The 16627-nt window shown below is 39.9% G+C and overlaps 1 protein-coding gene across 13 annotated transcripts in view; it reads right to left on the minus strand.

The window, feature by feature from the left end:
• PHLDB2 (pleckstrin homology like domain family B member 2) overlaps positions 1-16627 on the minus strand; it is a 214653-nt gene that overhangs the window by 75258 nt on the left and 122768 nt on the right. For 12 of the 13 annotated variants that reach the window (XM_027583902.2, XM_027583896.2, XM_027583894.2 and 9 more), the window contains one exon: positions 9755-11103. In XM_027583902.2, coding sequence (XP_027439703.1) covers positions 9755-11103 — 1349 coding nt within the window. Of the gene's footprint in view, positions 1-9754; positions 11104-14859; positions 14984-16627 lie in introns of all 13 variants that reach the window. The other variant, XM_027583899.2, reaches the window with a different exon arrangement.

The raw sequence follows: 16627 nt of genomic DNA on the forward strand, positions 1-16627 counted from the left end.
GACAACTATAATTTCACAAGATGTTAGCATTGGAGGAGACTGGGTAAGGGGTACACAGGATCTCTCTGAATTATTCCTTATAATTGCATGTAAATCTACAATTACCTCAAAATAAAGAGATTAACTTTTCTTCAAGTGACTTCTAGTAGATCTTAATCTGCACATTGAAATGGCTGACAAAATCCTTCCAATGAAAAGGTGATGTATGTGTTTCTATTGTAATACCTGTTCTATAATTATTTTTAAATAAAACTAATCATAAACTTTCAAAGTATTCTTCAGAGCAGATATTCCCATAAACTTTTCTAGAACAGGAAAGAAAAATCCATATTACGATGAGCCAGCACAGTCACTAGACCTAATAGTGGATGAAAAATTTTTTACGAGGTCAATGAATAAATGGCTTTTAATTTAGATAATTTAACAACCAATATGGGGATCATTTTTCTATGAAGAATCGCTAGTCGTCCCACATTACCCTGTCTGTATTGATACTATATTTTCAATTTACATCTTGTTTCTACATTTTTCTGTGAATTTTATTTCCGAGCTTTATTTCTTTTTTAGTCATGAGTCTTCCTGCATGAATTTATCACCTTAAAAAAAATGAGACTCACTTCATAGCTGAGCTGGCAGCCACCTCTTAGTCCAAGGTGCTTTCTGTATTTTTGCATTTAGCCCAGAACGCTAAACTGTGTGAAGACCCACAGCACACATCCCTCAATTAGGAGCATAAATCTTTAACTGTGTGGCACCATCAAGAGGCAAGAGCTTGTAACGCCACTGTAACAAGAGCCTAGGGTTGGCTTTCAAGTGTAGAGAAACCTGCTTTTAATAGCAACAGTCACAGACTATTGGAACAAAGAATTATACCGAGGCTTTGGCTCTGTGTTTCTCCAATGTGGAGTCACTAGATTATTGCTAAATGCTATTTTTTACCTTCCCATGACTCTTCTCGGCACCTAGTGATCCAACTGAAGGAGAAGAAAAAGATGAGATAACTGTTTCTAGTCTCAGTAAACTGAGGACAGTTGGCACTCTTAATTTGCTAATGATTAATTCCTTCAATATTTACTGGAAAACTGCATACATGTCAATAATTCACCGCTTAAAATACACAGAGAGAATGTCTGTAGTTTATTTTCTGATGACCCACAGTGATCTAACCATAGACAGTAGTCTTCTTCCTATTACTCACTACTTACAGATTTCCTCTTATTTTATTAGAAATGAAAGAAGTCTGCATACAGAATGGACAGTTTATTTAGGCAGTAGATAGCAGCACCATTCTAAGCTTGTGCTTTCTAATATAGCATAATTAATTTCACCATTTCAAAACGTTTTCTTTTTTTAAAAAAGATTTTATTTATTTGAGACTAGGAGAGCAAGAGAGAGCACGTGCATGAGTGCAGGGAGGGGCAGAGGGAGAAGCAGGCTCCCCGATGTGGGGCTCGATCCCAGGACCCCGGGATCACGACCTGAGCCAAAGGCAGAAGCTTAACTGACCGAGCCACCCAGGCGCCCCTCAGAAAGTTTTCTGAACATAAGAAAATTTAAAATAGCATGTATGGCTCCCATTTACGGCTCCCATTTCTGAGCTAGACCCCATTGACCATGCAGGTAAAGGCATCAAAGTGAAAGAAGGTACAGAATGGCAGAGAACTGACAGACTGTTGGAAGCATTAGAGCTACGAAAAGCAAGGCTTCACAAAAATGAGTCAGTTTAAGACTTATGCTAACTCTTTAGATTAAATAAATTAATGTAATTATAGACATTCTGAGTCAGAATATAGAAAGTGAGTCATAATTTCTAAATATCCCTTTAAAAAGTCTGAGCCACCAAGTTAATTTGGTCACTAAACCAACCTCTCACCCATTTGCAGTTTATTTTATCTTTTTTAAAGGTTTTTATTTATTTATTCGACAGAGACACAGCGAGAGAGGGAACACAAGCAGGGGGAGTGGGAGAGGGAGAAGCAGGCTTCCCGCGGAGCAGGGAGCCTAACGCAGGGCTTGATCCCAGGACCCTGGAATCATGACCTGAGCCGAAAGCAGACGCTTAACGACTGAGCCACCCAGGCGCCCCGCGTTTGCAGTTTAACTGGCTCACTTCCCACTAGTGCCACCATTTTTAAAAAATTAAAACTCTAGCCAGGATGTAGCAGGAGGAAGGGCCACACCAGGAAGAGATGCCTTCCAAGTCCGTGAGTCTGGAGAACAAAATAGTTTTCAACACTTAAGCTTGCCTTCACATTTCAAACACATTCTTCTTAGGGAAAAAAAAAAAAAAAGATTAATACTATGGCTAGGTTGCATTAGGTATTCTCTTAATGTTGTCCATTTTGCCTCCAACCAAGAAATGCTATCAAATTCACAATGCAAAAAAAAAAGTCTGAATGCCCAAATTGTCTTTGGGATCAGGAATCACAAGGAAGTGCAGGCAGCAAGAATCAGGGAGAGAAAGCAATGCACACCTGTGGTTAGAGTGACCGTCACCTGACAAGGCTCACACTTCTTAGGTTCCCAAATGGTTTTTCCTAATTGCAAAATTGAATAGCACCTACCTGTCTACTCTCTCGTTTCTAAAATGGTATCTGTACCTTACCATCTTAAGATTAGTGAACATATACATTTATTTTATAAAATGTTATAATTCCTTAAATATGCTCCATTATGCTGATATATACTTTTAGAAATATATGTCTCTGGGCTGCTCAAGAGTGCACAAGCAAAACTCTGGGTCCTGCAGCCTTGGCTCCCATATGACCCTGGAGAGCACCAGTTCTTATAGAGAATGCTATGAAATTTTCAAAATAAAGGAAAGCATCTAATTTTCATCTTTTCATTTTTAACTGCATATTGGAAGGGAATTGCTCCATTGCTGGAAGCAAAAAGATGCATTTATGCTGAGATATTTGCATTCTTTTTCATAGAGCTTCATGGTTACCTGGAACCAAGTGCATTAACTTAAGTTTGGGATGTCTGAAAACGAGAGGCAGAACCTTTGGCCATAGACTAAGGAAAGCCAGAATGAATATCATGAATGGGTATCAAAAACATTCATTTACTCTTTTCAAAAACAGGTATACAGCGCTTCCCATACTCTCATCATTGGCTAGGAGGTGGATATGCAGCAGTGAACAAGATTGACGTGGTCCCAGCCTCGTGCGATCTAAAATTCTTCAGCTGTAAAGAGCTTTCAGAGAAGCTACTGGAACAAATGTCTTCCGAACAGTACAGAATTGCTGACCCAGACATTTCATCTATTCCAATAATAATAATACCATGGGAATACTAACATCTTCCTTGAAAGAAAGCCAACCTTATCTTCAGGATGGTAGAGCATGTAACAAGTTAGAAACCTTATTCTGTGGTGCTTCGTGAGACTGGCATCACGTGACAACACGTTTGAGAAATGAGTTCCAAGTGTGGCCCTACACAGTTCTATATGGCGACAATGCTGTTTATCAAGGCACCGCAGAAGACTGCCTTCAGCCAGAAAGAAAATATTGGATTGCTACAGTGCAATTTGTGGGGATCCACTGGTTCTCCACAATAGCACACAGATGCTTTTGGCATTGTAACCAAATGAATACTCTTAACAGCAGTCGGGTTTGCTACAGAGTATTTTAATTTTCCCCCTGTCTTTTTAAAATGTCTCTTCCCTGGACCTTAAGATGCACTAGATGCCATCCCTACCTCCATATTACTGGGAGGGAGGCAAATGAGAGGAATAACAGAATATCCTGTCTACTGTACAATTATTTCTCTAGCCTCCAAAAAACCTAGTTTGTCAAAGAATCAGCATCTTAGAGATATCTTATCCATTCATGTCTTCTACTTGGAAAACAGCTCAGAAGTGAAGAGTTTAAACAATCACAGACCAGCTCAGAAGGAGGTCACGAGGTCTACGGAGTGAAGTACACATATTTCAGGCACACAGAGCCCTCTCAAGACCTCACTTGGACCTAGTAACTCTTAGTTTGGAATATTTTTAAACAAGGCTTGATATCTGGTTTCTAAGATTGTAAAAGTGAAAGAAAAGGCTAGCATGATGACAAAGGCAGGAATTGGCAGCAGAGAGCAAGAAAGAAGGAATAAAAATTATAAAAAAACCAAACATTTCAAATAGCACAGCAGTTGGCGGCCATTTAATGTAGACTCAAAGTGGATTATTATACCTCATAAACAGGTCCTTGGAGGTTCATAATTAGGGCTCAATCTTTAAGACTCAATATAATTACCTTGAGTTTTCAAATAAAAATTGAACAAGTAAAAAAAAAAAATCCAGATGAAATCCTGGTATAATCGCAGTTTAGCTAAAACGTACTACAGAAATTATGCTTAGTGAACCAGGCTTACGCTGCTTGGTTTCCTCAATAATGAGTTAAATAAATCTTTGGCATCTATTCATTTTATGTTTGTGTAAGAGTTCTGTTTCTTTTTCGAAAATTATGCTTTGACATTTTGGAGGTGCCTGTGAAATGTCCAAGTACACTCGTCTTGGGGAGTCAATTAAATTACATTTTTCACAAAACAGATCTCATAGGCTGGAAACCCGGGGGGCAGCTTCTCTTGGCTCCTGGAGTAAATTCCAAATAGCAAGAGAACTTTACCTTCACTGACTTGCTCTTTTCCGCAGTTTCTGTTTTCCTGGCTATGCTTTGTTTTTGTTTCTGATTCTTGGCCAAGTTTGACCAGGGTTTTGGTTTGCACAGAAACCATTAGTTATCTCCACTGGTGGCAGCAATGAGTGGGATCTGGTTTTATGGTCTGGCTACTTGTGATCTGCAGGTAGAACTGAAATTTAACCTTGCTCAGGTGAGTGATGACTGAACATTTGTGTTTGCTGTTGTTTTAATTTGTTGGTTATTTTGCTATCTGTGAGTTCAACTCAGGACAGTATTTTGTGCCCAGTGGAAAAGTGAGCAGTCTCTTGAGGATATGGAACAGGGAAATTTTATGTTCCAGTGTTTACTTCTGACCTCTAGCAAAAGCTATAGAACCAAGCTTTAAGTTCTTTATCTGAGTCTCTGTACCTGAGGGGGGCAAAAAATCACTGTGTATGTGTGAAGTATTTTCCTACTTCCTGAGGATAATAATAAAGTGTTTTAGAGACTAATAAGCATTTAGCTAAATCTAACATTTCCAAAATTCTAAGAAAATAAAATGAAAGTCTAATAATTAAAATATATTCACATTTTAGGAAAAAGAAACTTCTCATTAAAAAATGCTGATTTCAGAAGCATTTTTTTTTTTCTTAGAAAAGAAAACAAGTTTACGTGATCAAAGCCATCTTTTGTACAAGTCAGACTGATTTGACAACCTGGTTTAAAAATCAGCTATATGTTTTTTCCTTGTTTTATTTGTGTACAGTATAATACATGTGTAATTTCCTACTTTTTTTGAGAGAGTTATTCATTTAAGAGAAAGAGAAAAAGAGCATGAGTGGGGGAGGGACAGAGGAAGAGGGAGACAATCCCAAGCAGACTCCATGCTGAACGCAGAGCCCAGTGCATGGCTCGATCCCAGGACTGAGATCATGACTGAGCTGAAACCAAGAGTCACATGCTCAACCAACTGAGCCACCCAGATGTTCCTGTAATTTCATACTTAAGTAAGTTTGGATTTATTTTATCACAAAGGAATTAGTTTATCTGAATTTTTAAAATGTCTTATAATATTAGTTTACTGAAAGATAAGCTAAGATTACTTCCATGTAACGTTTAAGGTTAAGAAAAATATAAAAGTTGTGCTCAAAACAAAACTGAATTATAACTGTGACACACCTTTTTATATCAATAGTAATTACGTTCTGTGATGTGTCAGTTTAAGCATAATTTCCAATATCTTTAAGTTAACATACTTTTTGCCTTAAAGTATCCGGTCATTCCAGAATTGACAGAAGACCATGAAGAACAAAAGTTGGTGAAAATTAAAAAATTGTAGGTTTGCACAAAGGGAGCTTTATTTGACTTGGTTTATAATACTTGCAATAGCAAGTCTATAAAAATGTAACAAAATGTTAAAATTATGGCAAAGTTTGCACAACTTTGATGTTTTATTCATAAAGTAATTTTAAAAAATGTAATGCATGACAAATACCCTATTAACATAAAACTAAAATGCAGTTACCTATATACCTATACCAAGACAGATTGATCTTGGAGAAATCAGCCTATGCTTATAAAAACTAATAAACGTTCTTTTTCTACATAATCTGCCCAGAGAGCAGAGAGATTCGGTATCTCACAAGAGTAACTTTTTTTGTGCTTTGTGCTAACCGGAATATATCCCTGAATATTTATTTATTTATTTATTTATTTTTAAAGATTTTATTTATTTATTTGACAGAGAGAGACACAGCAAGAGAGGGAACACAAGCCGGGGGAGTGGGAGAGGGAGAAGCAGACCCCTCGCGGAGTAGGGAGCCCGATGTGGGGCTCGATCCCAGGACCCGGGGATCATGACCTGAGCCGAAGGCAGATGCCTAATGACTGAGCCACCCAGATGCCCCTACCTGAATATTTAAAATGACAAAAAAGTTCTTCATTTCCTAATGATTTAAGATATCTTGTAGATTATAGGGCGCCTGGGTGGCTCAGATGGTTAAGCGTCTGCCTTCAGCTCAGGTCATGATCCCAGGATCCTGGGATCGAGTCCCACATCAGGCTCCCTGCTCCTTGGGCGCCTGCTTCTCCCTCTGCTTCTCTCTCTCTCTGTCTCTCATGAATAAATAAATAAAATCTTAAAAAAAAGGTATCTTGTAGATTATAAAATAACCTATTGTTTTTATTCAGTAGGCAAACTGCAAATATTCATTGTTCTCATCCATCCACAGTCCTATATTAGTCACATGATGAAATCTTCTCTAATTAATATTTGACTTTGCCTTCCCAAAATCGGACCCTAAATTCAGAAAAAAAAAAGTTTTCCAAGATATCTTTTATACCTGAACTATCCTTAAGTTTTCCCACTTGACACCTGGGCAAGCACAAGATTTGTTCCTTAACTTTACAAAAAGAAGAATGTCAGAAATAATTAGGTTTGCTATGCCCTTATTTATGAATAGCTCAACACCATCAAAAATTGCACAGGAAGATTTATCAAATCAAATGAGAAGCTCAGCCTTCCCTAGGCTAATTTTGTATGGGTAAGATATTATAATATAAATAAAGTCCCGAGATGGTGTACTTTATAGAAAGGTCCTCGGTGTACGTGAAATGTCCTCACTCTCTGTGATACGTTCTTACCCTCCCGGGAAACACTGATTAAATAAGACCAATGTCCTATGCCCTGACAGAGGATTTTAATTCTCCTTCTTGCTGATTATTGTTCATGAACTTAACCACAGATGGATCACAGCCACTTACTCTTATCCTCACCAAGTGGTCTCTGCTTTCCTCTCAAGTTTGACTAGATATTCTGCTGTAAGTTATAGACCCAAGACGCAAAGGACTAAGAATTATACGGAACTCATCGGACTGATCCTGGAAATCTAATTTCTGTATGTATTGTGGAAAATCATTGGCATTATGTGTAATGTTCTACTGTCTAAATGGGGAACACCTTTAGCATTCATCTCCATCTATCTCTAACCCTCAATTTAGCTGACTCTGATTTTGCAAACTAAATGAAACATTCTTTCAAGGGTAGCTTCTTCTCCTTGGTCCCTCAGAATTCAGGAAGAAATATCTTTTCTAAGTCACTGTATTTTTTAAAAGAAATAACATTACTTGCATAGGCTCAGTAAGAATCTCTCTTCCCTTTTACTGGGAGGTCACTAGGCAAATAGACTAAGCAACAGAGGCCAAACCCAGAGCGTCATATTTAAAAATAAGCCTCATTTCAGCAAATATCATAAAGCCCATCATGAAGAAAAAAGGGTTCTAACTTCGTATTTGGAGCCAATACCCACAAAGTTCTCCCAAGAAGTTGAACCAAGACCTGTTTGTGACTTACAAGGCACTGACTTTACAGGCAGTAAGGAAAGTCACTTCCTGGATTGTCAGGAACTTTAGCAGATTTGGCGAAACTGGAGGAATGAGAAATTCTCCACACTTAAAAGTGCTAAAGATGAAACTGGAGGTGATTTTCGAGGTTGGTTTCCTGCCCTTGGAACAGAAGGGGAAATAAAAGCATCTCAGAAGATCGCTGGAGTGAAGGAAGCCTTTGAAATGCTCTCCCAGATTCCTTAATAAAGTATCCAATAGAGGTTAACTTTCTGGCTTCGCTAATAATAGTTGCTCCAGGATGAAAGGTACAGCATAGGGGATATATCAGTAGTTGTAAGGTGACAGATGGGAGCCCCACTCCCAATGAGCATAGCCTAATGTATAGATCTGCAGAATCACAATGTTGTATGCCTGAAACTAACGTAACCCCATGTAACACTGTGTGTCAATTATGCTACAGGAATAAAAAGTAAGAGTTGTTCAGCACACTAATAGAGCCAGATTTGCTATCCCACATACAAGAAAGCTTTTACATATGCTAATTAAAACTTCTCCTGAACTTATGTCAATGAATCAAGCCCAAATACAATACCTTTTTGTGACCATGAAAAATCTCTGGAGATTATTTATGATAACAAAGGAAATTGTCATACTGGAGCACCATCTAACAGACCCACCCAAGGAATATAGAGTTCTCTAAGGGTATGCACATGCATTTTCATTCACTATTGCTGATTAGGATATCTGTAAGGATAGATACTTACTTATCAAAAACTACTAGTGATGCAAATGATGCTTTTTCTAAAATTCCAATAAAAATTTGTCCTGGATAGATGCAAACAGTTTCTGTCCATTTGAATCCAAAGGTCATAATTTTATTATCCTGTGGGGCATTACTCAGCTTGGTATGTGATTTAGAAATCTTATTCCCGTATACTTTCTTTTAGCAATGAAAATACTTTTGATACTCTTATACTTTTGTAGATCAGCTTTATCATCTTGCTGCATCCCTCATCAAGGAACAACTCACCATTAATGAATTAAAATAATCTCTGACCCTGTTCTTCCTAAAAAACACATGGACAAAAGTCTATGCTTAAAAGAAAAGTAGAATAAGAATGCAGTAGTTTGTCCTCATTCCGTAATGAGACTCTCAAGGGATGTTTCCTCCTTTCTTACTATTTTCAGTATTTCCAACAATAAGCATAAATCCATTTTTAATAGAAAAAGACAACTCAAAAAACTTTTCTAAATGTGTAGTTGGGTGTCACTATGTACTAGGAGACATCACTGAAAGACATATGGGGGTGGTGTATGTGTACTGTGCAGGAAAAAGGTTGAGCAACATTTAGCCGAGCTTTCAACTTTCCAGACCACTTGTTCTACCAAAAAGTTTACTGCCTAATTCCCAATGAGTCATGATTTCACCAATTATTCCTATCAGACCATGCACATGCTAATCCGATGGCATCGGTAATATAAATCAGTGTTTACTCACAGTCTTAAAGAAAAGTTTGTAAGACTTATAAGAAATTCAGTAAAATTCACAACTACTTGGTTAGGTTTATCAAGAAGACTCTGCAAAGCAAATTAACATAACACTAGCTACAGGTAGGCCTTCAAGTACCCACACGTGACCAATAATAGGGACCGAGAAAGGGAAGGACAGCAGAATTCTAGAAAGGCACAGCAGTGGCTGGTGCCCTTGGACATCCTACAGGCCCACACGTATCCTTGGAGTGCATCTCCAAGAAGCTGCTCAAGGGAAGAGTGAGGTCAAGTCAGATGAAGAAGATTACCAGTCGCTCCATCTCCTGCTCCCTGAGTCTCTCCTCCCTCTGCCGCCGGTGATAATCCATCAGGTCATCGCGGCCTGAAATGGAGCTGATGCTGCTTTTCCTCTCCCGAAGGATGGGCTGGGGAGTTCCTGAGGCCTGTCTGAGGCTGTCCAAATCTGCATCATCAAACTCGACAGATCCACAAGAGAAGTTCCTCCTGGCGGCAAACACTCTGTCCGGCTCCCCAGGAGGAAACGAGTGACCTGGGCCAGGCCCGGAGTAGGGAGCCCTGTCAAGGTCATCGGAGGTACAGGAGGAGGTGGAGGCCAGAAGCATCTTGCGAGCCACTCGCGGACTGGCAGGGACACTGAGGGTGGAACTGACGTAAGGATGGCCCTCAGACGCCGAGGGTTTATAGGGTAAAGCCCCTGAGCTCAAAGAAGAAAAATTCAGGTAATTGTCATTGTCTATGATGCTATGAGGTAGATCCTTTTCCCCCAGTTTCGTTCGTTTGGAACTGCCCAGAGAGTTTCTGGGAGGCAAACTGAGGGGTGTCAGCTGGCTGTCGGTGGCCCTGTGCAACCTGGGGAGAGAGCGGCTGTAGGCGCCCATGTGACTCAGGCTGCTGCCCGAATACTTCCTAGTTCTTAAACCCATGTTTTCAGATGCCGGCTCCTTGTGTCGGCTCAACTTGGGCTGAAGGGTCAGGTTGTCCGGGATGCTCATTTTCCTGGCTTGCTTTGGGCTTGAAGGCATGCTTGCTGCCCCCGATCTGCTGATGGGAGAGGGGCCCATGTCACTCAGGGGACTTCCGTTCCACATGGCCAGGAGCGAGCCAGACACTTTCCGGCCTTCCAACCCCCCGAGAAAGTAGACATTGTCGTGGGATTTATTCCTCGAGCTATATTTGGAGTAGGGAGGCTTCTCTGCAAGCCTCAAGGACCTTTCACTGTCCCGGCCAGTATAATGATCAAAGTCCCCTCTCCCAAGTGGGTACCCACTGAGGGAGGGGGAAGTGCCGAGTAGAGGGGTGGGTGGTTTCATGGAAATATTTTTGTCAGTCCCATCACATGAGAACTGCTTGCTTCCCTGGATTTTGGCCAGGGAGGGGCTGCTCCTGACACTGGTTCCCAGAGGGGAAGGGCTTCTCTTAGTAGCCACAGGTTGTGAGAGGGTTAAATAAGAGCCAGAATAGTCTCCATTGGCTTTAAATCTCAGGCTGGAAGAATATTTCTTCGGGCTCAGGCTCTCCATCATGTTTGGGGAATCGTCCTCGAGGGAATTTGCCACCAAGCCTGCCTCTAAGCTACCATTTTGTAAATCAAGCTGCTTCTGCGTGTGGCAATGCTCTGCCATGATCTTGTTGGAGTCTGTAAAGGAAAAAGAGAAAGTCTTACTTAGCAAAGAAGATTGAAAAAGAGCAAGGACTTGTCAGCCTGCATCTGAACAAATAGCCTTGCAGTCCGACCTGATGTAATTAACAAACACAAACTCTGTTTTAGTAATAAATCTGGTAAAACTACTGCAAAATGAAGAACTATATAGAACACTGATCAGGGGGCACCTGGGTGGCTCAGTCGGTTAAGCGTCTGCCTTTGGCTCAGGTCATGATTCCAGGGTCCTGGGATCGAGCCCAGCGTCAGGCTCCCTGCTCAGCGAGGAGCCTGCTTCACTCTCTCCCTTTGCTGCTCCCCCTGCTTGTGCTTTCTCTCTCTCTCTCAAATAAATAAATAAAAGCTTAAAAAAAAAAAAAGAACACTGATCTGGGATGCTTTTCATACAAAAGAAAAATAACTCAAGAGGCCATGGATGATATTTGAGAAGAACAAATCCCTAACAAAGTACAGGTGAGGTTTGTCCATAAAAGAGACAATTTCCCGTTAGTGTTCCAGTCCTTAGTGGACCACCTGCTTCCTGAGTACACCCAGGCAAACACCCAATGTGGTGATGCAATGCACCCCCCTTTGGATGTCTCTGCTAGAATCATTAACTGCTCAGAAGTCAAGGCCTGCGGAGATAAAATTCGCATTGTGGCACACAAAGAAAGTTTCACATTAGACACTGATCAGTAACATGAGGGTCAGAAGATGACTCTTTAAAGGGGGCTATGAGAGTTACCTTCTCAAGAAAGATTTCATAAAGCTCATGCACCCATCAGAAAAAGGCAGGTAATCGAGGAAACAGAGAAAAGAGGGTTCCCAAAACTACTGCCATCTCAGGGTCAGGAGGCAGTATTTAAAACCTGAAACTGGAGTATCCTTCAAGTTCCAGGCACCCTAAATGAATCATGCTCATCCTTGATCTCACACTCTCATTTGAATTCCATTAACTTAAGAAAATAAGTTCTAGGTTATAAAAACGTACTTTAAATACAAAATATCGCTGCAAAAAATGAGAAGGCTTGTATTTGTAACTGATAAAAATACGTATTTTGCAGATGATCATCAAAGCAAAGACACAGTTTAAACATTCACATTGAACTCATGCACTGCTGAGATGGTCCAACACCTCAGGCTCCTCAGACACTAGGTATTACATCCCTGGTCTCTATATCAACAGAGTCATTCATGGTGAGTAACCAATTTTATGACAGGCTTGCTTCCATAACTAGGCCACAAGTTCAAGGAAGAGGTGTAGATGTAGTATTTCATCTCATCTCCAGCCTCTTCTCACTCCCACGGACCCACTGGTGAGACACACAATGAACACTAGTTTTCAATTTCTGTCACAGCCTTCCTCCACTGTGTCCTAGCCAGAGATCGGGGACTTCGCCTTGCATGCTCAGCTTTGCAGATTTCCTGGGCAGATTCAGACAGTAGAGTAGGGAACTGCTTCCTATCCAGGCTGGGGCCAAGAAACGGCCTGGGTGCTTAAATCCTAGTGATGGGCTAAGTACCCATCATCTTGTAAAGTTCAGCTTCCCCCAGTAAGCTCTGCTTTGGGTTCCCTATCCTCCAACCCCAATCCCTGCCCTGGTGGATTAAAAGCATGATTATCTTTTGGAGTAGACCTCAAGAAAAAAAAAAAAAAGAGATTCTTCTTTAGAACTGCCTCCCTGCTGGAATCTGGTCCTGCAATCTGGCTTTTATCAGGTCTTTCATTCTTCAGGGACCATGCCATCTCTGCCCCCAAGCCAAATGTCCCTTTCAGCAACTGTTTATGAGCACCAGCTACGATCTTGAAGGCAACGCAAGCCTGGTTTGAGACATAGCTCCCTCTGCCCCCTTGGAGGACTGAAACCAAGATGACCTCCAGTCATGATCCCCTCTGTTCTCAACTAACTTCAACTCTGCTTGGTCTGCCATGCTCAAATTCCAGCAAACCTTGGCCAATTCCCTCAAGTTAAATATTTTCAAATTGAAGAAACAAGGAAATAAGTGGGCCCCGAGGACATTAGATTGCTATTTATTATGGGGGGCAAATACCCTAAACGCCTAACAATAGGGAGAAATTTAAATAAGGTACTTATTTAATGAATATTTAAGTAATATTCACCATACTTCATATGGGTGAATATTACACACTCATTTAGAATAACTATTTTGAAGTATAATTTCTAGCCTAAAAAGTGCATTCATATAATGTTCAGTAAATTTTAAAAGTCATATATAAATGAGTACAGTTTTCTTATATGTACACCCACCCAAACACACGGATTACACACAGACACTCAGGCCAAAATTCTGGGAGTCATCATTGATATCCCCAATCAATGTCTCTTCTCTCAATCTTATCCCTCATCTATCACCTCCTTCCTCATTTTATCCATCAATAAATCTTATCAACATTGTCCCTAAAACATAGTCTCAATCTGATCATTTCTTGCCATTTCCACTGCTACCCCCCTATTATGAACCAATATCTTCTCTTGCTTTGTCTATATGCCTATTCTACACCAAGAACAAGAACAATGGAATGGAAGAAATCATGCCAAAAAGTCAGTAGTGGTTTTATCTGGGTGGAGGTATTACCAGTGATTTTTAATTCACCTCTCATACTAGTTTGTACTTTCCACATTTTATGCACTCTATCTGAGTTGCTTTGACAGTTAAGGGGGGGAAAACAATGCAAAATACTAGAGTATAATCTGTGGCAATACTTCTCTTTTTAAAAAGTTGCATTTGTTGTGCACCTGGGTGGCTCATATGGTTGGGCGTCTGCCTTTGGCTCGGGTCATGGTCCCAGGGTTCTGGAATCGAGTCCCGCATCAGGCTCCCTGCTCCTTGGGAGCCTGCTTCTCCCTCCGCCTCTCTCTCTCTCTCTGTCTCTCATGAATAAATAAATAAAATCTTTAAATAAAAATAAAAGTAAAAATAAAAATTTGCATCTATTTTATTTCAGCTTTATTGAGGTATGATTGACAGATAAGATTGTAAGATATTTAAAATGGACATTGTGGTGATTTGATGTACATACATGTTGTGAACGGATTCTCACCATCTGGTTAGTTAACACATCCATCACCTCAAACACGTGTGTGTGTGTGAAAGAAAGAAAGAGAGAGAAAAGAGAACATTCAAGTTGTAAATGAGTTGGTAAAAGGGTACAGACTTTCAGCTACAAGATGGATGTCTGAGGATCTAATATAAAACGCGGTGACTACACTGTAGTTGAAAATACTATTATATAATTGAAATTTGCTAAGAAAGTAGAACTTAAGTGTTCTCAGAAATACTTCATGTTTAAGTCGATTACGTTCTCATTTTTCCTAAGCTTTTGTCCAACTGTTCAGCCAGGTAATAACTCTTCTAAAAAAGGTTCTTGGTCAGACTAACTTAATATGTAAGTCTTTGACGACTTCAACATTTTTCCCAACTCTTCTTAATGACTCAGGCAAAATGTTAATTGTGCAAATATACGCATTCCGTACTCTAATCATCTGAAAAACTACAAAATCAAATACAACGCCTCCCCTAATACGAGTAAAATGAACAGAGTGGATACACAAAAATTCCCAGAAGTCTGCTGAACACAGCCTGTACAATAATATTAGCAGCCTCATCTTCTAAAAAATGTAGTTAACAGGATACATACTTGAAGTGGTTCTAATTATTGTACAGAAAAGTTTAAAATCCCAACAGAAAGTTCTAGGTACTATATTCATTGAATGGTTCATAGGTACCCACCGTGTATCAGATATTGATTTAGGTATCAGTGGGGCTCGCTGACATTCCTGTCGTCCTCCTCTCAGAAACAAAGAGGTGTTGCTCTTGTACACCCCTATGCCATTGGGTATGGCTACATCTCTTGCTTTGATCAAGGAACAATGAGAGAAAGTGACAAGTCAGTTCCAAGCTGAAACATGAAGAACTGGGGCCTGATTCACTCCTTCCAGCCCCCTGCCAAGATGACTAGCATGCATCCAAGTTTATGCAGACTTTCTTAGCCTATACCCCTCAGTGAGGACACTGTGAAACAGGACCCTTGCCAACCCAAGATTGTCTTAAGCCACTGAGATTTGGGAGTTGTTTGCTACTATGGAGGTGTTAATCCTCCTTAAGTTCTTACCATAAACTAGGCTTTCAGCTGGGCACTGGGAAGTATGTGGTCATATTCCACTTCCTGCCTTTACACAGCTTACAGTCCAAAGGGAAAGACATTCATATGAACAAATGATTGCCATACAGTGTGACACGTGCCTTAATAGAGAACTGACTGACACACAGGTCAAGGGGCATGGAGGGGACTAACCCAGCGAGAGAGTGGGGGTCTGTGGAAATCATGGTGGAAAGAAATGACAATAAAGTTAAGTCCCATTGAAGGAAAGGGAATCTGATGAGTACTATCTAATGGTGGCATAAGGCCACTTCTACACCTAAAATTCTGTGATTTTAAGGGTATAAAAAAAACCCCCAAGCCCATTAGACTACTGGCACATGCAGCAAATATCCTGTCTCTGACAGAGTTAACAACAAAAATTGTGTAAGGAAAAAGAAACGGTTATTTTCTTTATTATGGTCCTTTTTGAAAAAAGTCTACCATGTAAATCTGCTGGGATGAACTGTATTTAACAATCATGCATTTCTCTCTCATAGTGATTGAAATCCTTTCCCATCTCTACCACCATGTAAGATATGCCCTCAAGGGTCCCAGCCATTTGCCTACCCTAAGAGTGGTTTGAATTGGAAAGCAATCTTCCAACCATTTAGGATATCTTAGACAAGGCTACAAGAGGAAATCTGTGAGATATTAGAATAGACAAGAAGAGAATTAAAGTCAGTTCGTGAGGAGACTTTGGTTTTAAGATAATGTATACAAAATGGGAAACAGAGCTAAGTTAGAAGAAGAATTCCCACAACGTGCAGAGACAGCAATCCAGAAAGCAAGCCAGAGCACATGTGATTAAGTAGAAGTCAAAAATTAAACAGTGAGCCCAAACACTGCATTTTAAATATTTACTCTGTTAACAGCACAGAGTTGAAGGGTTTAACACCTCATGTCAAAAAACGGATATTTAAAAGTTTAATTTTCTTAAAGAGTACAGTTTTTCTGTTTTCTCCTAATAAAATTGGTCAGGTCACTATGTATAACGCAAATAAATTCTATTTTGGTGTGAAAAAAAGTTTAATTTTTGACTCAGCCATATAAGATAATGATGTCATTTTAGATGATGAAATATATTACTATATTTGAACTTGTTTGCAGTTGCAAATGTTACTTAATCACCCAAATAAAATACTAACAAATTCTTTTCCCTCTTCATTTGGGCAAATAAAATGAGAGAGTATCAAACTACTACAGGTTTCTTACCACCTTATAGGGTGGTAACACTTAATACCCTCACACATGCTTTTCTAAAAATCAGAAAGTATTATTACTTAAGCAGTCTGGTTGGCCAAACAAAATGCAATACCAAAATATTGCAACGTAGTAGTTGCTGAAAGATCAGCTTTA

This window comes from Zalophus californianus, chromosome 1 (assembly GCF_009762305.2).
Source record: "Zalophus californianus isolate mZalCal1 chromosome 1, mZalCal1.pri.v2, whole genome shotgun sequence".
NCBI classification, from domain to species: Eukaryota; Metazoa; Chordata; class Mammalia; order Carnivora; family Otariidae; genus Zalophus; species Zalophus californianus.